This window comes from Anomaloglossus baeobatrachus, chromosome 4 (assembly GCF_048569485.1).
Source record: "Anomaloglossus baeobatrachus isolate aAnoBae1 chromosome 4, aAnoBae1.hap1, whole genome shotgun sequence".
In the NCBI taxonomy this organism is placed as follows: domain Eukaryota; kingdom Metazoa; phylum Chordata; class Amphibia; order Anura; family Aromobatidae; genus Anomaloglossus; species Anomaloglossus baeobatrachus.
In genome coordinates this window covers 256,899,596-256,926,624 of record NC_134356.1, presented here as the reverse complement: position 1 = coordinate 256,926,624, position 27,029 = coordinate 256,899,596, and the positions used below count along the sequence as shown (strand labels likewise).

The 27,029-nt window shown below is 44.2% G+C and overlaps 1 protein-coding gene across 1 annotated transcript in view; it reads left to right on the top strand.

Annotated features, from left to right (window-relative positions):
* The window catches only part of POC1B (POC1 centriolar protein B), a 178,355-nt gene that overhangs the window by 61,742 nt on the left and 89,584 nt on the right, over positions 1-27,029 (top strand). Inside the window, exons 7-9 of the mRNA XM_075344790.1 lie at positions 11,104-11,237; positions 14,526-14,594; positions 19,442-19,594. Coding sequence (XP_075200905.1) covers positions 11,104-11,237; positions 14,526-14,594; positions 19,442-19,594 — 356 coding nt within the window. The remainder of the gene's footprint in view (positions 1-11,103; positions 11,238-14,525; positions 14,595-19,441; positions 19,595-27,029) is intronic.

Sequence of the window (27,029 nt, the reverse complement as noted above, 5' to 3'; positions counted from 1 at the left end):
GTCTCCCATCGCCCCGGCGCCATGCTCCCGCTCCACCGCTGTCCCCGCCGCTGTCTCCCATCGCCCCGGCGCCATGCTCCCGCTCCACCGCTGTCCCCGCCGCTGTCTCCCATCGCCCCGGCGCCATGCTCCCGCTCCACCGCTGTCCCCGCCGCTGTCTCCCATCGCCCCGGCGCCATGCTCCCGCTCCACCGCTGTCCCCGCCGCTGTCTCCCATCGCCCCGGCGCCATGCTCCCGCTCCACCGCTGTCCCCGCCGCTGTCTCCCATCGCCCCGGCGCCATGCTCCCGCTCCACCGCTGTCCCCGCCGCTGTCTCCCATCGCCCCGGCGCCATGCTCCCGCTCCACCGCTGTCCCCGCCGCTGTCTCCCATCGCCCCGGCGCCATGCTCCCGCTCCACCGCTGTCCCCGCCGCTGTCTCCCATCGCCCCGGCGCCATGCTCCCGCTCCACCGCTGTTCCCGCCGCTGTCTCCCATCGCCCCGGCGCCATGCTCCCGCTCCACCGCTGTCCCCACCGCTGCTCCCGATGCACCGCTGTCCCCGCCGCTGTCTCCGATCGCCCCGCCGCTGCTCCCGCTCCACCGCTGTCCCCGCCGCCGCTCCCGATCCACCTCTGTCCCCGGCGCCATGCTCCCGCTCCACCGCTGTCGCACCCACCTTTTTCAGCCGCTGCTGCCCCCGAATCGGCCCCCACTGTTCCCGATCGGCAGCTGCCGCCTCCTTCATCGGCTGCCCCTTCTCCATCGCCACACCTCCTATCCCTCCATGTGCTGCACCCTCCCACGTGGGGGGAGGGTGGCTTGCAGCACATGTGGGGGGAGGGTGGCTGGCTTGCAGCACATGTGGGGGGAGGGTGGCTGGCTTGCAGCACATGTGGGGGGAGGGTGGCTGGCTTGCAGCACATGTGGGGGGAGGGTGGCTGGCTTGCAGCACATGTGGGGGGAGGGTGGCTGGCTTGCAGCACATGTGCTGCAAGCCACCCTCCCCCCACATGTGCTGCAAGCCACCCTCCCCCCACATGTGCTGCAAGTCACCCTCCCCCCGGGTCCCCCCCTCCTCCATGTGCCATCTCTCTCTCCCATCAGACTCTGCCCCCCTCCCCGATCTGCTGCCTGCTCACTCCCGTTTTCCATCTACTGCCCCCTCTCACCCTCCTCGATCTGTTGCCTCCTTCATCTGCTGCCTCTTCTGTCTGCTGTGATCCTGCTACCTAGATCCATCCTGTAAGGTAGGTATCCCCATCTCACCTCCCCCCCCCCATCCTCTGCCGCTCCTCCATCCGCTGCGCCATTTCCCATCCATCCGCTGCGCCATTTCCCATCATCCATCCTCTGCGCCCTTTCCCATCCTCTGCCGCTCCTCCACCCGCTGCGCCCTTTCCCATCTTCCATCCACTGCGCCCTTTCTCATCTGCCGCCCCGCCCTCTCGCATCGCATTATCCAGCGCAGTTGCTCGCTTCCAGACTGCAGTGGATGATGCGATGCGAGACTCGTGCATTGCTCTCACGTTTGGCACTGGTCTTAGTGGCAGGCGCTTATTTTTTTTTTTTTTTTTACTGATGTCTGTATTTTTTATTTCGCCAAACTAATTTTTTTTGTATGGGGGGGGTCTAGTTTCCAAAATGGGATCACATGTGGGGGAGCTCCATTGTTTAGGCACCTCAGGGGGGTCTCCAAATGAAACATGGCGTCTGCTAATAATTCCAATCAATTTTACTGTGAAATGGCGCTCCTTCTCTTCTGAGCCCCGCCGTACGCCCAAACAATTGATTTCCACCACATATGAGGTATCGTCGTACTCAGGAGAAATTGCACAATACATTTTATGGTGCATTTTTTCCTGATACCCTTGTGGAAAAAAAAGCTACCTGTTTGAAAAAACAATTTTGTGGTAAAAAAAAAGAATAAAATATTTTCACGGCTGAACATTACAAACGTTTGTGAAGCCTCCAGGGGTTCAAAGTGCTCACTAAACAGCTAGATAAATTCCATGAGGGGTCTAGTTTCCAAAATGGGGTCAATTGTGGGGGAGCTCCATTGTTTAGGCACTTCAGGGGGGTCTCCAAACGCAACATGGCGTCTGCTAATAATTCCAACCAATTTTGCTGTGAAATGGCGCTCCTTGCCTTCCGAGTCCTGCCGTGCGCCCAAACATTTGATTTCCACCACATATGGGGTATCTGCGTACTCAGGAGAAAATGCACAATACATTTATGGTGCATTTTTTCCTGATACCCTTGTGATAAAAAAAAGCTACCTGGTTGAAGCAACAGTTTTGTGGTAAAAAAAATTTTTTTTTTTTTTCACGGCTCAACGTTATAAACTTCTGTGAAGCCCCCAGGGGTTCAAAGTGCACATCAAACATCTAGAAAAAATATTTGAGGGCTCTAGTTTCCAAAATGGGGTCATTTGTGGGGGAGCTCCATTGTTTAGGCACCTCAGGGGGTCTTCAAACCCGACATGGTGTCCGCTAATGAGTGCAGCTAATTTTGCACTCAAAAATTCAAATGGCGCTCCTTGCCTTCCGAGTCCTGCTGTGTGCCCAAACATTTGATTACCACCACATATGGGGTATCTGCGTACTCAGGAGAAAATGCACGATACATTTTATGATGCATTTTTCCTGATACCCTTGTGAAAATACTAATTTTTATGGCTAAAGTAACATTTTTGTGTTAAAAAAGTAAAATTTTCATTTTTTCGTCTACATTGCTTTGGTTGCTGTGAAGCTCCTAAAGGGTTAATAAACTTCTTGGATGTGGTTTTGAGCATAGTGAGGGGTGCAGATTTTAGAATTGGGTCACTTTCGGGTATTTTCTGTCGCCTAGGTTTCTCAAATCACTCCAAATGTGATGTGGTACCTAAAAAATTTTTTTTTTGTAAATTTTGTTGGAAAAATGAGAAATTGGTGATGAACTTTGAACCCTTCTAACTTCCTAACGGAATTTTTTTTTTTTTTTCAAAAATTGCGCTGGTGTAAAGTTGACAAGTGGGAAATGTTATTTAGTAACTTTTTTTGTGTGACATATCTCTCAGATTTATGGGCATAAAATTTCAAATTTTGAAAATTGCAAAATTTTCAAAATTTTCGCCAAATTTCCGAAATTTTCACAAATAAACGCAAAACATATCGGCCTAAATTTACCACTGACATGAAGTACAATATGTCACGAAAAAACAATCTCAGAATCGCCAGGATCCGTTGAAGTGTTCCAGAGTTATAACCTGTCAAAGTGACACTGGTCAAAATTGCAAAAAATGGCCGGGTCTTTAAGGTGAAAACAGGCTGGGGGCTGAAGGGGTTAAAGGAGGAACAGAGCCAGGAAAAATTCAATTTCCAAAGGGGTTATTGGCAGCAAATGACTCAAAAAAGGTGGGGGGCACGTTATTTGTACCTAAAGGTATTTTGTTTCCAAACTGTAAAACTTGGTCACTCCTCATTGCCTGTCTGGGGGGCAGGTATATATTTGGATAAAGTCAGCTCTAGTGATCCCTTTGAGTTTCCACCAGACAAAAGCCTGTTGCTCGTGACCTGGGGAAACATTGGATTGTGAAGTAACGAAGTTAAGGGAGAGGGACATGATTGTAGCTTGTGTTGTCTGAGCCGTCTCCAGAGGCAGAGGGAGTGAAAGGTATAGGGAGACATATGCGCCAAGTTGTCTGTAAGGGGATCTGAAATCCATAGGAGGCCTGCTAATGACTAAAGGCCACGTCTCACTAAGCAACATCGCTAGCAACATCGCTGCTGAGGCACAACTTTTGTGACGTAACAGCGATGTTGCTAGCGATGTTGCTGTGTGTGACATCCAGCAACAACCTGGCCCCTGCTGTGAGGTCGCTGGTTGTTGCTGAATGTCCTGGACCATTTTTTAGTTGTTGCTCTCCCGCTGTGAAGCACACATCGCTGTGTGTGACAGCGAGAGAGAAACAACTGAATGTGCAGGGAGCCGGCTTCTGCGGACGCTGTTAACCAATGTAAATATCGGGTAACTAAGAAGCCCTTTCCTTGGTTACCCGATATTTACCTTCGTTACCAGCGTCCGCCGCTGTCAGTGCTGGCTTCCTGCACACGTAGCCAGACTACACATCGGGTAATTAACCCGATGTGTACTCTGGCTAGGAGTGCAGGGAGCCAGCGCTAAGCGGTGTGCGCTGGTAACCAAGGTAAATATCGGGTTGGTTATCCGATATTTACCTTAGTTACCAAGCGCAGCATCGCTTCCACGCGTCGCTGCTGGCTGGGGGCTGGTCACTGGTTGCTGGTGAGATCTGCCTGTGTGACAGCTCACCAGCAACCCGTGTAGCGACGCTCCAGCGATCCCTGCCAGGTCAGGTTGCTGGTGGGATCGCTGGAGCGTCGCTTAGTGTGACGGTACCTTAAGGGGCTAAAACTGTGATTTCAAGTGTCACCCACCTTGGCCTATTATATGGAGCTAAGACTACTGTCAGTTGGGCAGCTTGAACCTTCCAATTCCTGAAGGAGAAATATGTTTTTTATCCTTATTCTCAGCCTCCGTGGGCACTTTATGTAGAGCGGCCCAAACACAGGCCCCAGAAAATTCTGGAAGTCACGCGCCCATCGTAACGACCCTAAAATTTTACACTAAATGAAAAGTTCTACATTTCTGGAACCATATGGCAGGTTTTTCATCTTAAAATATTGCATGGACTGATCCAGGGAACAGAAGGAGAACAGGATTAAGGGAATATTAAAGGGGTTTTCTCTCAAACAAAATTAATTTTTATCATTTGATCTTGGAATAATAATTAGTTCCACAATTTGATGTGTTGCCAAAAAATTGTTCCGGTGCTGAGATATTCTTATATATGGGTCTCTGCTATGTACTGTGTAATAGCCGTATCTGACTGTACAGGGACATGGTCTGATCATACCATATCTCCCGGCCAGGGTAGGATGTTAAAGTATATAGATTTTACAGCAGGGCATCATAATTGATTCTTTCTGTGAGGTGAAACATTTTTTTAAAAACAGGCAGGGAAATGTTTTACCTCACAAAAAGAATCGGCTGTGATCTCGTTCTGTAATGTCTGTATACTTTATTTCTCTTCTTGATGGGCTTGTTTTGGCTAATTCAATTTTTTTTTTTTTTACCACGGACATAAATATAGCAAAAATAACAAATTTAGCCATACTTACCGGTTGTCACCCCCGTCAGTCCAGAGCAAGACTCTGGTCACCAGAAGGGATGATTTCAATATTCTTATGTCACAGGCCTGTGATTTGGCTCCAGCAATCAGGTGACTACAACAGGCATCCAAAAATGCTCAGGTCTAGTCACCTGACCACTGGAGGGTGTATAGCAGCTTAATGTTATATTCTGTGTATATACAGTCAGGGCCAGAAATATTTGGACGGTGACACAAGTTTTGTTATTTTAGCTGTTTACAAAAACATGTTTAGAAATACAATTATATATATAATATGGGCTGAAAGTGCACACTCCCAGCTGCAATATGAGAGTTTTCATATCCAAATCGGAGAAGGGTTTAGGAATCATAGCTCTGTAATGCATAGCCTCGTCTTTTTCAAGGGACCAAAAGTAATTGGACAAGGGACTCTAAGGGCTGCAATTAACTCTGAAGGCGTCTCCCTCGTTAACCTGTAATCAATGAAGTAGTTAAAAGGTCTGGGGTTGATTACAGGTGTGTGGTTTTGCATTTGGAAGCTGTTGCTGTGACCAGACAACATGCGGTCTAAGGAACTCTCAATTGAGGTGAAGCAGAACATCCTGAGGCTGAAAAAAAAGAAAAAATCCATCAGAGAGATAGCAGACATGCTTGGAGTAGCAAAATCAACAGTCGGGTACATTCTGAGAAAAAAGGAATTGACTGGTGAGCTTGGGAACTCAAAAAGGCCTGGGCGTCCACGGATGACAACAGTGGTGGATGATCGCCGCATACTTTCTTTGGTGAAGAAGAACCCGTTCACAACATCAACTGAAGTCCAGAACACTCTCAGTGAAGTAGGTGTATCTGTCTCTAAGTCAACAGTAAAGAGAAGACTCCATGAAAGTAAATACAAAGGGTTCACATCTAGATGCAAACCATTCATCAATTCCAAAAGTAGACAGGCCAGAGTTAAATTTGCTGAAAAACACCTCATGAAGCCAGCTCAGTTCTGGAAAAGTATTCTATGGACAGATGAGACAAAGATCAACCTGTACCAGAATGATGGGAAGAAAAAAGTTTGGAGAAGAAAGGGAACGGCACATAATCCAAGGCACACCACATCCTCTGTAAAACATGGTGGAGGCAACGTGATGGCATGGGCATGCATGGCTTTCAATGGCACTGGGTCACTTGTGTTTATTGAAGAGATAACAGCAGACAAGAGTAGCCGGATGAATTCTGAAGTGTACCGGGATATACTTTCAGCCCAGATTCAGCCAAATGCCGCAAAGTTGATCGGACGGCGCTTCATAGTACAGATGGACAATGACCCCAAGCATACAGCCAAAGCTACCCAGTAGTTCATGAGTGCAAAAAAGTGGAACATTCTGCAATGGCCAAGTCAATCACCAGATCTTAACCCAATTGAGCATGCATTTCACTTGCTCAAATCCAGACTTAAGACGGAAAGACCCACAAACAAGCAAGACCTGAAGGCTGCGGCTGTAAAGGCCTGGCAAAGCATTAAGAAGGAGGAAACCCAGCGTTTGGTGATGTCCATGGGTTCCAGACTTAAGGCAGTGATTGCCTCCAAAGGATTCGCAACAAAATATTGAAAATAAAAATATTTTGTTTGGGTTTGGTTTTTTTGTCCAATTACTTTTGACCTCCTAAAATGTGGAGTGTTTGTAAAGAAATGTGTACAATTCCTACAATTTCTATCAGATATTTTTGTTCAAACCTTCAAATTAAACGTTACAATCTGCACTTGAATTCTGTTGTAGAGGTTTCATTTCAAATCCAATGTGGTGGCATGCAGAGCCCAACTCGCGAAAATTGTGTCACTGTCCAAATATTTCTGGACCTAACTGTGTATGTGTATGTGTATGTGTGTGTGTGTGTGTGTGTGTGTATGTATGTATGTATGTATGTATGTATGTATGTATATACTGACATCAGTAAGCAAATTCCCTCACTTCTGCTCTCACTGTTTTATATTAGCCTTAATAATTAAATGATGGTAAACACATTACCTACTATTGTGTGTGTAAAAGTAAAAAAAAACTAAATGAAAATTCCAATATGTTTATTACTTTATTCACAGTAATACAAAAGCACAATACATTAAAAAATGGAGAACAAGAAAGTAAAGGGAGTATATAAAATGGAAAATCTCCCTCATTTTCATACCTAGAAAAATGCGCAATGATTTCATATAGTCAACAATCATGGCACAATGCTGGTCAGTGTCCTCTTGTATAACGAGTACACATATTTAATCAGGCAAACAAATTAATAGGCACTACCCAAATAACCTGAAGATGAATCAATCCATGTGGAGAAGTGGATTACATGGTCACAAGTCCTTATTGTTAGGACGGTTACCCATCCGTGTGTCGCAGGCCGAGTATAGACCGTGAGGTGTGGACCAGTCTCGGGTCTCTAAAACTTAACATCCTCAATGAGAACCGCAGACAGTTCATACATGATGGTCCTTGTTCACAGCACTACACACCGCTTTAGGCCTCATTCACACATCCGTGAGGCACAAACATCTTATATTCGGGTTTTTTCACAGATACCTCACATACCCACAGGGTGGATTTGATTTAAATCTAACTGATTTAAATCACGATTTAAATCACTAGTCAGTAAGGCTTGATTTAAATCAAAGTTTCTACCTAAACTAGTTCTTGCTACTTTAACATGCAAGTAGATGAAGATTTTTAGAATCACTTTTTATATTACTTTTTTCTCCCCAGTTTAATGGGTTAATCATTCATATTTGGACACCACTGTTCTGTTGTACTTAGGAAGGAGAAAAATAATCCTGACCTTAATAACAATTTAAATAGATTTATTCAACTGAAACAATAACAACATTACAGCATAAGTTATTTGCTTAAACAAACATCCATGTTTGTTAACTAATTTGGCTAAACAAAATATATATATATTTTAAGAAACTTAGAATGTCAGCCCAGCCGACACATGAAAAACTTAAATACTACTGTCCCTGCTGTCCTCTGTAGCTCACTTGTCGTCATCTTCATCATCATCTTCTTCTTTGTTCCTATTCATAATCTGGAAAAGAAAAACAAGCTTTCCTGCTTTATTGGGTCCCAACCGATTTCTCAATTTAGAATGAATGAGTCCAAAGGAAGAGAATATTCTTTCAACGCCTGCAGAAGAAGCTACTGCTGTTAAAAGTGAAATCATTACTTGAACAGTCTCTAAATCCAAGCGCTTAAGTGACTTCCACCAGTTTACTGGTGTGACCTTCCTTAAAATATCTTCAGCAAACATATATTTCTTGAATGGTTCCCCCTTTGCTCTGAAGTTTATTATAGTTGGCATTAAAGATGGATGATTGCTGGATACCCATGTCATAGCTAACTCCTCTTCCTCAGCACTTAGGTTTTGACCCTGATATTGGATATTGACAATATTTGCCAAAAAATGAGCTGGAGTCAGTGCTTGTCCCATTCGTTTGTTTACTGCTTGTAATTTAATTCTGTCCATGTGTAGTTCTGTTTTTAAGTGTTCACTCAGTTCCTTCCAAATTTCAACAGCATCCGCAATAAAACAGCTATTTTTCTGTATTTTGTTTAAAGCTTGAGAGATGGGTTTCAGGAAGCTCAGCATATGTTCAACATTTCTCTTAAGCCCAATGTTGAGGATTTTGGCCGTGACAGTGCCATCTATTTTATCTCGATTTTCTTCACAAAGTGTCATCAGAATAGGCCAGTTTTTGATATACTGCTCAAAACAGTCCACCACAGAGTTCCATCTAACATCTTGTGGGAGCGTTAGCTTGGTTCCACCCATCCTTTTCAGAGCTGCTGCAGCAAAATGATTATTACGGAAGTATTTAGCAATTTCAACAACATTAGCCTTTATTTCTGGAACACTTAAGTCTTTGGCTAAGAGGTGCAGCAAATGAGCACTGCAACCATATGTTATTAGCAGCTTTGTATTCCCTCCCGGCTCTTCTAAATCTCTTCTCATCTTGGATACGTTTGCAGCATTGTCAGTGACCAAACTGCGTACTAGACATTTTGAATTTTTGTTTACATGTCATTATAGCTTTTACTGCCACTTCTTGTATTCTGTTGTGTGTGCATTTCCTGACGTATCAGTTGTTTGTGCAAGGAAGACTTTACCTTCTTCTGTTATACAAGCACATACAATAGGATCATTGTGGACATTACTCCACCCATCAATACTTAGGTTAACAACTTTACCCTCCAGAGCTGTTGCACATTGCTCCATTTCTCTGTCATACACTTGATCCAGCAGTTTCCCTGCAACATCAGCTCTGCTGGGTGGACTGTATCCTGGTCTCAGTGACTGAACCATATTAATGAAATGTGGGTTCTCAGTCAGACAGAAAGAAGAGTTCATTGCATAAATAAACTGGGCAATTTTTTCATCAATCAACTCTTTCTAATCTGCTAGTTCTTATCACAAACCTATCTATGGTGGTTCCAGGAGGTAGAGGTTTTTTCTTCCTTTTGGGTGATGGTGATATGTGGCTGTGGGTGTCTGATGATGCTGCTGCTAATGAAGCACTATCCTGGATGGATAACTCTGAAACTGTAGAAGAGGATGATGGTGATCTTGGAGGTGGATAGTTTCCAGAATCCATGAATTCCCCTAAACAAAAAAAGTCAATGCTGTTATTTTATTGTTTATTATACAATTTCTGCTTATTGTACACAACACATCACTGCCCTTGCCCCAAAAGGAATATTTGTTTTTCTTCATAACTGTACCAAATGACAGTAACATGCAGTGATAATAAGAAATATAATTTTTCTCACACATGACAGTTCAGTCTTTAGAAATAGGATTCAATAAAAATGTTTACCAACCTGAAGATCCTGCCTGTTCAGAAGTGTTTCTTTGGTCATCTTCATCACCGCACTTCTTATGATGTTGCCTCATTCGCGCCACCAGGCCTTGCATCTCTTTGTTGCATCGTTTGCATTTTGCACGCATGCCTGCCTTACCGATAGGCGAAGGAGCTTCATTAAAATATTCCCAAACTGGGTCTCTTTTACGGCCTGCTGCCATTATAAGGAAAGAATGTAATAAACCTCAGATCGTACACACAAACAGATCCAGACTTGTCTGTCTGTGGCTATGCTGCAGTATTGTGCTCAAAGTTTCACTTTCATTTTCTTGTCTGCTTGCCCTTCCTCCTCCTCACACTTAGATTCACATTCTTCTTGTGTTGTGCAGATCTATTCCACTCCAAACAATCAGAAACAGATCGTCTAACTTCTTGGACTTGGCACTGAAGGGGTTGATTCTGTATTCATAGGTTTGTAGAACAATAGGATTAAGGTCTTTTTCTCAACTCTGTTCATGTTGTAATATTTTTGCCGTGAAGAAGAGGCTGGGACCTCTGCGGAGTCAAATTCAGTTTTAAGAACTGCGTAAGTAAAGCAAGCGTCTGTGATAATATAGGAGAGAAACTGCCCACTAATCCTACAGAAACCTCTGGAAGAGCATGGCATTGTGAATGTTACACATATACAGCCTTTATTCTACTGAGTTAAACAACTCCGCTTTATCTCATGATGGAAGAACCTTTGGATGGTAAAATATTTTCTCAAAAACCAGTTTATTGAAAAAAATCCGATTTTAAATAAAAAAAATCTGATTTTTTTTTTTTATTTTTAAAAAAAAAAAAAACATTGATTTTTATCCACCCTGCATACCCATTATAACCTATGAGGCTGCTCACATAGAGACCTGTCCATTTTTTACAGCAGCATGGATGACAAGGGCCATTACAGGTCTATGGGTAAGTGAAGAACACCTACAGCACACGGATGGCCCTCACATACGCTGGCACAAATCTGGTGACGCATTCCCTTTAATATGACCATTTTGGTGGGGTAGAAGTGCTCTTCTTCAGGTATGGAGCCAATGTTTTATAATATAACGGTGTAAATGTTTCTCAGTCCATAGTGCCGGGGTGAACGGTCTGTCATTCCACCCATCCGGAAACTTCCTGCTCTCTGCATCTAATGATGGTACTGTGAAAGTGCTGGACCTGCTGGAGGGAAGACTCCTGTACACACTTCATGGGCACCAGGTACCGATTATCTTTCATGACCAGCCATACATACTGTGGTAAACGTTACTCTGACTCCTGGTTCTCCAGGTCCGTATAATTACGGCCATACCAAGCTTGCATTCAGTTTTGTGTAAAAAAAAAATAAAAAAAATGTTTCATCAAACTCCGAATTTCATAACATTTTTTGTTTTTGCATTGATTAAGCTGTGAGTGGCTTTTTACACGACTAGCTGTTCGGTTACTACCATTTTGGGCTATGCACCACCGTATGTTTTCAGCTATTTATATTGCACTTTTTTTAAGTTGTAATAATGACAACACATTTCTGGCATTTTGATTTTTTTTTCTTCATTTATAGCTTTTCTGATTTGGTTAATTCATTTTATATTTTGCAAAATCTAGCTTTTTTCTGTTCATAACAAATAAATGTTTACATTTTTATTTTTGTAATTTCTTTCATTTTAATGGGGAGGGAAGGGGTAATTTGAACACTTAAAATGTACCGTATTTTTCGGACTATAAGAGGCACTGAACCATAAGACGCACCCTGGTTTTAGAGGAGGAAAATAACATTTTAAGCAAAAAATGTGGTAATGATGACACACTGTTATGGGGCAGCTGCTGACACTGTTATGGGGGTAATATCCCCAAATTCTCTACTAAGGTACCCCATGCTGGTAATAATCCTCCTGCCTTGTATACAATCCCCATCCTTGTGTGTGTGTGTGTGTATGTATATATATAATATATATAATATATATAATATATATATATATATAATGTCCCCCATCTTGGTGTAGCCCCCATCCTGCTACATAGCGCCATCCTGCTATAGACCCCCCATCCTGCTATATACCCCCCATCCTGCTATATACCCCCCATCCTGCTATATACCCCCATCCTGCTATATACCCCATCCTGGTATATGGCCTGTATCCTATGGCAATATTATTTATTTTTTATTAAATACTCAGTGTAGGTAGATGTTGCGGCCCACACATGGCCTTCATCAGTAACTAGCACCTGAGTTGAGGAGGAATAGATTATGGTATGTTGTTGCCATCAGTGCTAAAGGGAACACTAATAAATGTAACTTGCAATATCTCACTGCTAAAATGTGTAGTTGTGGGAACGTAGGCAAGTAATCGGCTATGTTTTCACATTAAAGAATTATGCAGTTGTACTAGCGCAAATGAGTGTTCAGCTTGTACTCAGAGACTTGTCACTGCTGCATTATGTGGTTGAAAATAGCGCTATTCAGGGAGCTTCTGTGATAACAGCCTGCGAGTAGCAGTATCCACTACTGACTGGATACTGTCAGGCTGACATACAGCAGTGGATACTGCTACTCGCAGGCTGTTATCACAGAAGCTCCCTGAATAGCGCTATTTTCAACCACATAATGCAGCAGTGACAAGTCTCTGAGTACAAGCTGAACACTCATTTGCGCTAGTACAACTGCATAATTCTTTAATGTGAAAACATAGCTGATTACTTGCCTACGTTCCCACAACTGCACATTTTAGCAGTGAGATATTGCAAGTTACATTTCTTAGTGTTCCCTTTAGCACTGACAGCAACAACATACCATAATCTATTCCTCCTCAACTTAGGTACTAGTTACCGATGAAGGCCATGTGTAGGCCGCAACGTCTAACTACACTGAGTATTTAATAAAAAATAAATAATATTTTTTCACTGGATCGAAGAGTGCCTTGTTTATATTTTGCTATATATGGTTCGGAAACCTACCTGAGCACCCTATCAATTATTTTTAGGTAGAAGTGCCGTATCCTATTGAACTCCACACACAGCAGCGGCCTCCAGACAGGAGGACACTGCGATGCTGCATTCAACGGTGACGGGTGAGAATACTTATTCACTGCGCCCCGCGCTGATGATGATGCGTGGGGAGCAGTGAATATAGCCACACATGATCACTCCAGGCAGTAGTTGCCAGGCGTGATCACGCAGGCCGGCTCCCCCGCACATCATCCCGGCCACCTGTCAGTGCCGGCTTCAGTGCTGAGAGATGATGGGTGGGAGGATGGGCATGCATATGAAATGAGCGGGCCCACGTGGTCACGGTAGGCGCTGCTACAGCCTGCGCATGCCGCCAATGACCCGCTCCACCACAGCACCCTCATTCCCCGCAGCCCTACATTCAGACTATAAGACGCACCCCCCACTTTCCCCCAACATTTGGGGAGAAAAAAAGTGCGTCTTATAGTCCGAAAAATACGGTATTACTTTAAAGTAAATAATACCTGGCCATAAAGGTGCTGTGATGGTGATTAAATGGATACCTGCAGTGAAGGAACCTGATGTTTGCTTGCTGAATAATCTAAACCTCTAAAGTTTTCACAATGATGTAATTTGTGCATCATTGCAGGATTTGGGAGGGCGGACGTAGAGTCTTATTCTTCTCTGCCTGCCTCCTCTGTTTCTTTTGCCTCCTTTTTGAAATGCCGTGCTGCCGCCAAGACTGCAGTGGGCAGCGCATGCGCAGTGTGACTCTGCGGGTCATCAATAACATGGTACCTGGTGCGGTGCATGCGCAGACAAAGATTTCAGCTCAATTACCTCTTCATTAACCCAAAATCTCAATCTGCACATCCGGCAAAATTTTATTGAAGACCGAGCAAAGTGATATTCTTCAGTAAAATGGCACCAGATATCACGCATGTGCGGATTGAGATTTTGGCTTAATTAAAAGGTCATTGAGATGAAATGTTGGTGTGCGCATCCACTGCAATTTTATTAATCACCTACATTCTGCCCGCAGTCACACTGCGCATGCTTTCTACCGCAATCGTGGCGGTGCAGAATTTCAAAAAGGAGACAGGTCACTGAATAATCAGTGACCTGTAGAAGAAATGGAGGAGGAAGGCGAAAGGGGTGGAGAAGAAGAAGATGATGACCCTACTCCAAACTCCTGCTCCGAGGCACGGATGATAAGATCATGAAATCTTTATAGGAAGATTATTGAGCAACCAAACGGATTTCTTCACTGCAGGTATCCATTTAATTAGCATTACAGCACCACTGTGGCCATTTTTTACATTATAGTGCTAAATCCTGCTGTCAGGTTCTCTAGAAGTGCTCGCAGCCGCATGCATCCTTCTAAATGCCGCTGTCAGAGCTGATCTCCAGCCTCGTCTGTTAGAAGTAGACCAGGTATCTCCTATGTGTGGAGAGTTCAGCTCCTGGGCCTCCTCCACACATGCAATCACATACATGTACGTTAAGTGGATGCGTCCCTAAAAGAAAACTGGAAACATTGAAATCTTTGTTTTTTATCTGCAGGGCCCTGTTTTGTCTGTGGCTTTTTCAAGAGATGGAGAGCAATTTGCCACCGGAGGGACTGATGCACAGGTCTGCCATACAGTACATGTAGAATGAGTGTATGATAGAGCTGTTATCTGAATATTCACTATGTATGTGCCCAGTGATATGCTAGAAGACAAGTGCTTAGGTCTTAGATTTAATCTGTCTGCAGCTGGTTACCATGGAAGCTTTCAGCACTATTGTGTAGACAGAGAACCTGATTCCTATGAATTGTCACTTTAGGCCCAGTCACACACAACGACTTACCAGCGATCCCAACAACGATAAGACCTGATAGGGATCGCTGGTAAGTCGCTGGTGAGATGTCACACAGTCAGACCTTACCAACGACTCAGTACCGATGAGCGACCTGTAGAACGACCTCGGCGGGCATTGGGACCGTGTTAGGAGGTTGTTGGTAGGTGTCAAACACAGCGATGCATCCTGCCCAGCAGGACATCGGCTTTGAAGAAAATAAACCAGAACAGTGTGTAACAATCAGCGATTTCACAGCAGGGGCCAGGTCGCTGCTTAGTGTCATACACAGCGAGATCGCTAATGAGATCACTGATATGTCACAAAACCTGTGACTCAGCAGCGATCTCGTTATGTGAGAAGTAACCCCTTACTGGGCTGCTTGCTGTAGTTATGATAAAATGACAATGGTGTGGGTGCGGTTACACAGAGCTCAGCATTCAGACAACTGCTAGATCTGCTGCAGTTAAAGCAGGGATTATTTCAAAACTTTATCCAGGAACTAAAAAAATCTGTATAAGATATACAGATACAACCAGCGCTAGAGTCCCTAATTATCTGTTGCTGCTTGAATGAGGGCAAAACTCCTCTATTACCCAAAAAATAAACAATAAAGGCCCAGTCACACTAAACAACTTACCAGCGATCCCAACAACGATCAAACCTGATAGGGATCGCTGGTAAGTTGCTAGGAGGTTGCTGGTGAGATGTCACACTGCGATGCTCCAGCGATCCCACCAGCAACCTGACCTGGCAGGGATCGCTGGAGCATGGCTACACGAGTTGCTGGTGAGCTCACCAGCAACCAGTGTCCCAGCCCCCAGCCAGCAGCGCCGCATGGAAAATGCTGCGCTTGGTAACTAAGGTAAATATCGGGTAACCAACCCGATATTTACCTTGGTTACCAGCGCACGCAGCTACACGTGCAGAGAGCAGGGAGCAGCGCACACCGCTTAGCGCTGGCTCCCTGCTCTCCTATTTACAGCACACATCGGGTTAATTAACCCGATGTGTGCTGCAGCTAAATGTGCACAGAGCAGGGAGCAGCGCACAATGCTTAGCGCTGGCTCCCTGCTCTCCTATTTACAGCACACATCGGGTTAATTACCCGATGTGTGCTGTAGCTACATGTGCAAGAAGCAGGAGCCGGCACTGACAGTGAGAGCGGCGGAGGCTGGTAACAAAGGTAAATATCGGGTAACCAAGGACAGGGCTTCTTGGTTACCCGATGTTTACATTGGTTACCAGCCTCCGCAGAAGCCGGCTCCTGCTGCCTGCACATTTAGTTGTTGCTGTCTCGCTGTCACACACAGCGATCTGTGCTTCACAGCGGGACAGCAACAACTAAAAAATGGCCCAGGACATTCAGCAACAACCAACGACCTCACAGCAGGGGCCAGGTTGTTGCTGGATGTCACACACAGCAACATCGCTAGCAACGTCACAAAAGTTGTTCATTAGCAGCGATGTTGCTAGCAATGTTGCTTAGTGAGACGGGGCCTTAAGAAAAAAACTAGAAGTTGCCCCGGCCGGTGGCTAACTGGTCAATAAATGTTTACCCTGGACAATGCGATGATTTCCGTGTCCCTGCTGCTGTTTATCCCGTATGCCCCACACTCCAGGAGGTCTTTACTCCGTAGAGTGTGGGACATACGGGATAAACAGCAGCAGGGACACGGAAGTCATCGCATTGTCCAGGGTAAGCGCTTATATACACCTTATCCATTGAATTGACTCAGAACGTGCGCTCTATCACACGAGAAGGATATTGACAATCCATTGAAGTTACGTCTTATTTTTTGGTGGACTATCAATTGATCTCATATATATTTTTGAATATAATTTTTAAACATTTATTGACCAGTTAGCCACCGGCCGGGGCAACTTCTAGTGTGCAATAATTCTATTTTATTGCTATAAGTAACAATTGTTTTTTAAATAATTTGTATACACATGTATTAATTTGTAATCAATAATATCACTGATTTTTTAATCCTATTAATAAGTGCGGTTTATTTTATATGGTAGAAAACCATTTTTTTCTTGAATACATTTTTCCCAAAGTATAAATCTGTTTGCGCGGATGGATCACTAGTACTTGTATTAGTATTTTTCTTATTTCAAAACTTTAACCAGCAGCCCAGTAAGTGACACTTCACTGGAACCAGGGTCTCCGACCACTACACGATGCTGCTCTTAGGTGTATAATCCTAGTGACAGATTCCATAAAAAGGCATATCTCGGCCAAGTATAAAACTAAGGACGACGTCTAGCATGCTGAATCCTAATAGCGTGTCATGTAAGACGACCGGACTATCATTTAAACCATGTTAGCAATTTTTCCATAGAAATCTATGCACTGAAAATAAATGTAATTGAGATATTCTCACCACTGATGTGCTTTACCACTAAGCAATAGCTTTATTTTTATACCATTTGTTGCTCTGTCATTGTGGATAGAACATTATTTCACTGCATTTGGACTAATTAGCATTGTTCCCTTTTTGCATTAGCCTGCGTTTCCACTATCAGGATCAGTCGAGTTGTTGACGCTGCAGACTTTCGGCACAATCTCCGCACCTTGGTGTACTTGCATTTTTTTTCATTGTGTTTTTGACACTGTTTTTTTTTGTCTGTGTGCCTTTTTACCTGCGATTTTTCCGTATCTAATTCCAGTCTATGGGGAAACTCTGCACGGAAAACTAAGCGTTTTCCGCAAGAGAAAAACGCTCCGCATATGAGTTTTTACAGCGTAAAAAGGAAACACAGTGGACATTAGATTTCTATTAATCTCATCCACTGTGCTCGTACTGTAAAACGTAGTGAAAATACGCAGCATCAAAAAAAGTGAGTAAGGCTCTGTTCCCACTAGAAAAAGGATTTTTATCAAGAAATTTCTTGAGTCTGAAAGATTAGCGCACTTGCGGTAAAAAAACGCACCAAAAACCGCATGCGTTCTTACCGCGATTTTGTGCGTTTTTTGTGGGTTTTTTTTTTTTCACGCGGGTTGGTCCCTGCGTTTTTTTACCATTATCTATGGCAAAAAACGCAGGTACCTGCAGAAAAGTGACATGCTCATTCTTTTTCTCAAGAAATTCTGCAGAAAGAATGTTCTTGAGAAAAAAAACGCAGTGTGCGCACAGCTATTTTTTTTTCCATAGGTTTTGCTGGGGAATGTCTGCAGAAAGGTACAACCATTTTCTCAAGAAATTTCTGCAGCAAAAACGCAAAAAAAAAAATTGGTAAAAACGCAGTGTGCGCACAGGGCCTAACACTGGTTATGGGAACGTACCCTTAAATAATATCCACAGTGGACTTGTTGTTGCTTGTCCCAAATGTAGTAAGTGCTGCTATGTGGAATACACTAACCCTTTACAGACATAAAAGGTACTGATACGTCATGTGCTGGCTCCCTAACTTTGATGCTGGCACAGAGCAATGACTGAAAGCACGCCGGCGCCGCCCCGTTACTGAATGCAGAACACTGTCGGGATGATTACAGTTCATTTCCTCCCGACAGCGGGGTTTACTGTGCATGTGCCAGACAGATTCAGTATACATTTAACCTGCAGGTTTCCCCCATATCTGCAGGTTTATAGCATTTTTCCATGTGACAGGTTCCTTTTAAGTAAATACTGTAACAGTGTCCGAAATATGACACATATGAGTTGTTTTATTTATCGTACTTTTCACATTATAAGACGCTCTTTTTCCTTCCAAAAAATTGAGAGGAAAGTGAGGAGTGTGTCTTAAAATCTGAATGTAGCTTATCAGGGGGTGGTGGAGAGTGATAGCAGGAGGCAGGGGCAATGCTGCGGCGGCTGTGCCGGGTCTGCGGTGGCAGTGCCGGGTCTGCATAGGCTGGGCTGGGTCTGCAGAGGCTGGGAGGGCTTCAAACTATCTCGCTCGGAGCCGGCACGTGCGCAGATGGAGCTCTCGGCTCAAGATCTCATCTGCGCATGCGCTACTTCCTCTGGCCCACTGATGTCCCAGCAGCCGACATAAGGAAAATGGTGCCTGGAGATGACGCATGCGCAGATGAGATCTTTGCTTTTCATTGAGCTGAGGGCTCTGTCTGCGCATGCTCCTGCTGACATCATTTGAATCCCTCACCTCCCACAGCCCTGCTCAGCCGCCGCCGCCCCAGCACAGCCACCACCACCGATAGTTTCTGGGAAAGCATCTGGGACACCCGTCAGCTGCACCGCCTACAGCATTGCCCTGCTCCACCACCGCCACTGCCTCCTGTGTTCCCGCTCCACCACTGCTGCCACCCCCCTCTGGTAAGACACCACTGGATTATAAGACTGACCACCCCCCCTTTTTTTTCTTTCTAAATTTGGGTTACATTTTATAACAGCGCCGCACAATCAGCTCTACCCTAACCTACTGTATCCTCACCTATCCCTTGTAGACTGTGAGCCCTCGCGGGCAGGGACCTCTCTCCTCCTGTACCAGTCTGTGCCCTGTATTGTTTATGATTATTGTACTTGTCCCTATTATGTATACCCCTTTCACATGTAAAGCGCCATGGAATTGATGGCGCTATAATAATAAATAATAATAATCCGGTGCGTCTTATAAACCGAAACATACGGTATTTATTTTTTTTTTAATTTTTTATTGTGTGTGTTTTTTAGGTTTTAGTCTGGAAAACCAATTTTGACCAATTTGAAAATAAAGAAATGACTAAAATCCATCAGAAGAGGCTGTTTCCTGAAGAGCCCCCTCATTTGAATGACATTTATCCGCGGTCTTCCCACTTCCACAGAAGCAGTGGCCCCTCCATTGAGGTAATGTACCAGTCACCGATTTCCACTCATGCAGTAAACTGTATTGTGTTAGTCCTCAGCAATATTAAAGTTTCCACTGTACATTGTAAGTAACAGCTCGTCTCTGTTCAGCCTGAATCAGGGCTTCAGTTTTTACGGCAATTGACAATTACACTGTGACAGACCCCATTGACCAATAATGACCCACCAGATTTCCCTAACTTTAGGTTATTGTTCTTTGCCATCATCCATATTGCACCCGATTTTATGGATACATTGCCATTATTAAAGGCAATCTGTCACCAGATTTTTGCTACTCAAGCTCATTCAAGTGCAGCATGATGTAAAAAAAAGATTCCAGTGATGTGTCACTTACCAGGCTGCTTGCTATAATTTTGATGTAAAGCTATTTTATCTTCTGCAGATCTAGCAGTTTTCTGAATGTTGAGCTCTGTATTATTCCATCCACACCATTAATCTACAGTTTTTTTCTGCCTATGCACAGTGTACATAGCTGTCAAATCAGTGGTGGCAGCAGAGCTTATGAATATGCTGTACTACCTGGCAGTAGGTTTACTAGTCCTCTAATGATCTACTGCTGATAAAAAGTGAGTTTATCAAAGCTACAGCATGGAAGCTAGTAAAGGCCCCTTTACACACTGTAACATCGCTAGCGATATCACTGTAACGTCACTGGTTTTGTGACGTAATAGCGACCTCCCTAAAGTCTCTAAACAGTTGCTGGTGAGCTGTCAAACAGGAAGATCTGGCCAACGACGCAGCAGCGATATGGACCTGCAGAACGACCTCGCTGGTCGTTGGGGACGCGTCACAGAGCAGCTATTTGACGACTCACACCTATGTTAGGGGCGTGGTGTTTGGCGCTGAAGCCACCTATGTGTCCTTTTTACACGCCCCCCTCAGCTCCGATTGGTGATCGCTAGAGTGTTCTTATTGGCGACCCCGAGCTTGGAAAGATTGGCAAAAGTCGCACTTGTATATCCTTTGTTCCTGAGCTTCTGTTGCTTAGCGGATCTTTGTAGAGTTCTCTGTGCGGCTAAGTTGCCTTTTCAGTGAAAGCCGCCCAATCAGAACGCAACAGCAACCACCAATCGGAGGTAAGGGGGCGGGAAATGGAACGCTATAGCACGCCTACGGGCTGGGTTCTAAGTCGCTAACTATGTCGTTGTAACGGTGTCAAACAGACCGATGCATGCTGCGCAGCGGGAAACAAAGGACCAAAAAATGTTCCTGAATGATTTGTAGCGATCAGCGACCTCACAGCAGGGGCCAGGTCGCTGATGTGTTTCACACACTGCAATGTCGCTGGGGAGGTTGCTATTACGTCACAAAACCGGTGACGTTACTGCGATATCGCTAGCGATGTTGCAGTGTGTAAAGGGGCCTTAAGTGACACATCGTTGGACTCGCGATCTCTGTCTATGCATTATGCTGCTCTGATCTGGTGACAGATTGCCTTTTCCTAGTCCTGTAAATTTTATTGATGTACAAAGATGAATGCCAAATGGATATAATAGACTCGGATGACCTCTAATCATCCAGTTTTTTGTATGAAATTCGACTGATCTGTTAATATTCTAATGTGATCTCATTGTGATCTTTACCGCAGTTCTCAGCCGAGCAGCACAACTACTACTAATGGGAGAAAAATAGATATTGTTACAGTGTTGACAATTTAGGCTAAGTTCACACTTCCGTTTTTTTGCATCAGTCACAATCCGTCGCCTAGAGGAATTACGGTATCCTGCAAAATATTTTGCAGGAATCCTGTTTTTCCCCATAGACTTCTAATAGTGACGGATTGCGACTGATGATGCTGCGTTGCATCCGCTGCGTCGCGGTCAGTCATTTTTTAACTGACCGCCGGGCGTGAGCAACGTAGCCTGTAACGTTTTTTGAGCAGCGCGATCCGTAGGATTTTGCTGCGCATGCTCTCTCTGGCTCCCTGTCCCCGTAACCAGGATAAACATTGGGTAACCAAGCAATGCGCTTTGGTTAGTTACCTGATATAATACAGTGGTTACGGGTGCAGGGAGCCCGCGCTAAGCGGTGTATGCTGGTAACCAAGATAAATATCGGGTAACCAAGCAAAAATTGCTTTGCTTTTAGTTACCCGATATTTACTCTGGATACAGTGTGCAAGGAGGCTGATACTTCACCACTCGGCTCCGCCCCCTCCCGCATTCAGCATGTACACACACACACACACAAACACACACACACACACACACACACACACTTGTCCCCAGCCCTGCAGTCCCCGCGGCACTGACGTCCTCTGCTCCACGGCCCCGCTCGGCTTCGCCCCCTCGCGCTCCACCCCCTCCCGCACTCCGCATGTACACACACACACACACACACTCTCTCCTACCTGTCCCCAGCCATGCAGACCGCGGCACTGACATCCTCAGCTCCGCCCCCCGAACTCATGACATGAACATGTGACTGATGCAAAACAACGGAAATGTGAACTTAGCCTTATACGCACACACTGTATTAAAAAGATTAGTAAGGTACATGCCAACAAAATGTAGAGAAAGCGGAAACTTGTGGTCTTCTGGTTTAATTGGATTAGAAAAATCACGTAACCTTAAGGGGCAATTTTCCATTGTTTTTTTTTTTGTTTTTTTCGTTTTCATTTTTTTTCCCCCTCTTCCAAGAGCCCTAACTTTTTTTATTTTTCCACCAACATAGCCATGAGTGCTTGTTTTTTGTGGGACGAGTTTTACTTTGTAATGACATCATTCATTCTGCCCCATATTGTCCTGGAAAACAGGAAAAAAAAAAACAAGTGCGGTAAAATTGCAAAAAAGGGCAATTAAACAACAATTTTTGGGGGCGTTATTTTAATTTACTGTGTTTTACTATATGGTAAAACTGATCATGTAAGATGATTCCCCAGGTCAGTACGAGTTAGTAGATACCAAACATGTATAGTTTTACTTTTATCTAAGGGGTGAAAAAAAAAATTCAGAAGTTTTGTAAAAAAAAAAAAAAAAAAAAAGAGTTTTTGTCATTTTGTCACCATTTTCTGAGACCCGTAGCGTTCTCATTTTTCAGGATCTGGCACTCGGAGACTGCTTATTTTTTGTGTCTTGAGCTGACATTTTTAATTATACCATTTTTGGATAGATGCGATATTTTGATACCCTGTTATTGCATTTATTGCAATATTGCAGTGACCCAAAAAATGTAATTCTGGCATTTTTTTTTTTTTTTTTTTCCGTGCCACGGCATGTACAGATCAGATGAATTGATTTTATATTTTGATCACTCGGGCATTTCTAAACTCTCCCTAACCAAATATGTTTATTTTTTTTAATTGTTTTTATTTTCAATGGGGCAAAAGGGGGATTTAAACTCTTTTTAGTTTTTGGTGTTTTTTTTTGTAAAACTTTTTTTTTTTTTTTAAATTGAATTTACTAGTCCCCCTAGGGGGCTTTATGCCTGCACTATCTGATCTCTTGTGCTTTTCAGAGCGGTGGTGAACGGCGCGCTCCCTGCCAGAGCGCATTAGTTCGTGCTGTCCGAGTTTGACAGCACCATCCAAGGGGTTAAAAGGTGCGGGTGGATCTCCTATCCACCCTCACCTGTTAACTGCACATGCGTGCTGATCAGCAGACATGTAACGTGTGTGTGTGTGTGTGTGTGTGTGTGTGTGTGTGTGTGTGTGTGTGTGTGTGTGTGTGTGTGTGTGTGTGTGTGTGTGTGTGTGTGTGTATTACAATAGAACCTTTGACTACAAGCATAATTCGTTCTCAGAGTCTGCTCTTAAACCAAGTTACTCTTATATGAAAGCGAAGTAGGAAATAATTGAAACACAGACAATTTGTTCCACAACCTAAAAATATTTACTGTATTTATATAAATTTATTGCAGTAATACAAAATAATGTACTGTATTCATATAAAATTATTACAGTACACTGATACACAATACACAGTAAAGGTATATCTAACAAATTAAAATGCACGTTCACTTACAATAGAAGTGTTGGTGTGCGGGAGGTACACTATAGAGAGGAAAAAATTATGTATAAATATGCCAAGCTTTATTCTAGTACAATACACAAAAAACACACCCCAAATCTATTCTCCCCAAAATAAGGGCAGAAAGAAGCCAAATGTGGGGTAGGAAAACTGTGCAGGCAATTAGATTACAGTACAAGCTATAGCAGAAAGAAAGTACAATACTGTATCTGACTCGCCCACCCCAGGGCTATGGGACACCCGGTGCCGGGCCGGACTAGTCCGGTGGTAGTCAGTGGTGGCTGGGCCCGGCTCCGTGGCCCTGGTGGGTGTCAGTAGAATATGTGGCTTGGTGAATAAAGTTTGTGTTCGTGACGCCACCTGTGGTATGCGGCTAATAAGCCGCCGCTGCTGTATGAGGCCTCCGGGGGATGATATGGCAGCAGTGGTGGTACTACTCCCCACAGGTGGAGCAATGCCCCGGGGCACAGTTGGTGCTTGTGAGTGTCTATGCAGCTGAAATAACAGAGGCCACTTCAAGGGTACAGTTTCAAGTTCTTTACTCACAATTCTTGTCACAGTCTTGCAGGGACCAGTGGACTGCTGGGACCACTGTCAGGGACCTCCGCCATTTCTGGGTGATTCAGAGAGTAAAAGCCGGTACCCTTCCCTTAAGTGTCTCTATCTTCTGCTGTCTTCCTTAGCCTTGCCTTGGTAGGTTGAACCTGGCTTGGCCTCCACAACAGCCTCCAGGCTGGGGAGTCACCTGTCGGCTGATTATCCCTTTTCTGGGGGTACTGCTGTGGGCTGTGGCCCGGGGAGTTTACAACATTCCCTGGGCCTCGGTTTTTACTGTTTGGAGATGATTTTGCACTCCTCCGGTTTCTAGGGACCGTCCCCTGTTGCAGCTTGATCCCTCCACCGATGTTCTTGTGGAGCAGGCCACCGCAGCTCTAAAACTACCCGTGGTACCTCTAGGACTACCCGTGGCCCTGGGACCCTTTCTGTTCTCTGCGTGGTGTCACCTGGACCCTCTGAGTCCCAGGATCTTCGCAAGGAAGCGTCTTTCTTTCCTTTCAGCTCCTGACTGACTTGGAGCTTTCTTTCCGTTACTTCTTCTCCTCCTTGCCTGCCTCCAGCAGGCCTCCTCCTCCTTCCCCACTTTCTCTCGTTCTCCTTCTTCAACTACATGCTGGCTCCTCACTCTCTCACTCCCTGAGGTAGACTGACTAAACTTGACCTTCCTCTCTGTGTCTGCTCTCAGATGGCTCCTCCCACCTCCCCAATTGCCCTGTTCTACCCTATAGGAGCAGGGATGGGTCTTACGACCCCTCCCAGCATGCAGCATGGGAGGGTTGTCTGCCACTTTCCCTGGTCCCAGTGTGTTCCTAGCAATGGGTGTAGTGTGGATTTACCAGGGGACCGGAGTTCACTCTCTTCCTCTCCCAGAATGGGGCATCACACCGCTGGATGGGGTGCAATGACCTGTGGCGACGGAAGCCTCAGGGGCGCCACATATCCACAAATGCAGATTGATAGACATGCTATATAGTATATACTGTACAATGGTACACTGTATACAGTACATATGTACAGAAAGTTACCTACAGAGCAGGTCAGAGTCTGGTGAGAGGACAGACCCGGAAGTGTGCACGGTGAGAATTTGCTCTTATTGCAAAGCATTGCTCTTAAACCAAGTTACACATTTTTAGAAAGCTTTGCTTGTCTTTCAAAACGCTCTCAAACCAAGTTACTCTTAAACCAAGGTTCCTGTGTGTGTGTGTGTGTGTGCGCGCGTGTGTGCGTACGTGTATGTATATGTGATTAGCAGCTTCTAGCTATAGAGATGTACACTGAAAGCCTAGTGTGAGCGGGGACAGCTTGTTAAGCTCTGCTACATGCTACAGTGGCATGCAAAAGTTTGAGCACCCCTGGTCAAGTTTACTGATATTCTGAACAATTAAGCAAGTTGAAGATGAAATTATCCGTAAAAGCCATAAAGTTAAGGATAACACATATCCTCTGCATTTTAGACAAAAAAAAATACATATTTTTTTACATTTTTTAAATTCACAACAAAAAATAAAGTTGGCCAATGCAAAATATTGGGTACCCTGCATGGTTAGTACTCTGCAGCACCCCCTTTGGCAAGTATCAAAGCTTGTAAATGTTTTTTGTAGCCAGCCAAGAGTCTTTCAATTCTTGTTTGAGGGATTTTCATGCTTTCTTCCTTGGAAAAGTCTTCTTGTTCTGTAAGATTCCTGGGTCCTCTTTTGAGGTCTAGCCACAGATTTTCAATAATGTTCAGATTAGGGGACTGTGAGGGCCATTGTAAAACCTTCAGCTTGTACGTTTTGACATAGGCTAATGTGGATTTTTGAATTGTGTTTAGGATCCTTATCCATTTGTAGAAGTCATCCTCTTTTCAACTTCAGCTTTTTTACAGATGGTGTTATGTTTGCTTGAAGAATTTATTAAACTTTAATTGAATCCATTCTTCCCTCTACCCGTGAAATGCTCCCAGTGCCATTGGAAAGAACACAACCCAAAGCATGTTTAATCCACCCCCATGCTTAATGGTTGGCGAGATGTTCTTGTCATGACATTCTGTCTCTTTTTTTTCCCCAAACATTTGGTTTGATCATTGTGGCCAAGGAGTTCTATTTTAACCTCATCAGTTAACACGACTTGTTTCCAAAATACATCAGTCTTGTTTAGATGTTATTTTGCATACTTATGATGCTAAATTTTATGGTTAGGATGCAGGAGAGGTTTTCTTCAGATGACTCTTTCATCAAGGCCATTTTTCTGTAGGTGTCTCTGAACAGTAGAGCAATGTATCACAACTCCAGATTCGGCTAAATCTTCCTGAAGGACTTTTGCAGTGAAGTGAAGGTCCTGATTTGCCACTCTAGCAATCCTACGATCAGCTCTCCCAGAAATTTTGCTTGGTTTTCCAGACCTTATCCTGACCTCCACTGTTTCTGTAAGTGCCATTTCTGAATTACTTTTCAAACTGAGGTAAGGGCAACTTGAAAACGCGTTGCTATTTTCTTCTAGCTGTCTTCTGCTTTGTGGGCCACTGGGCCTTCACCATTTTGATTTTCAGAGTGCTAGGCAGCTGCTTTGAAAAACCCATGGCTGTTGTTTTATTTGCACAAGGTTAGAGGAAGCTGGGTTTTTATAAAGCTGTGAAATTTGCATCACCTGCCTTTTCCTAACTATGATAATGAACAAGCCACAAACCTAACAGGCTAATTAAGGTCTGAAATGATAGTCAAAGTTATCTGAGCACACAAATCTCCAAGGGTGTTCAAACTTTTGCATTGGCCCATTTTCATTTTTGTAGTTTTTAAAATGTTAAAGATGAAAATATTTTTTCTCTTTCATTTCATTAGGGAACACAGGACGGTGGGTTATGCTGCTGTGACTAGGAGGCTGACACTAATTAGACAAAGGTTATCTCC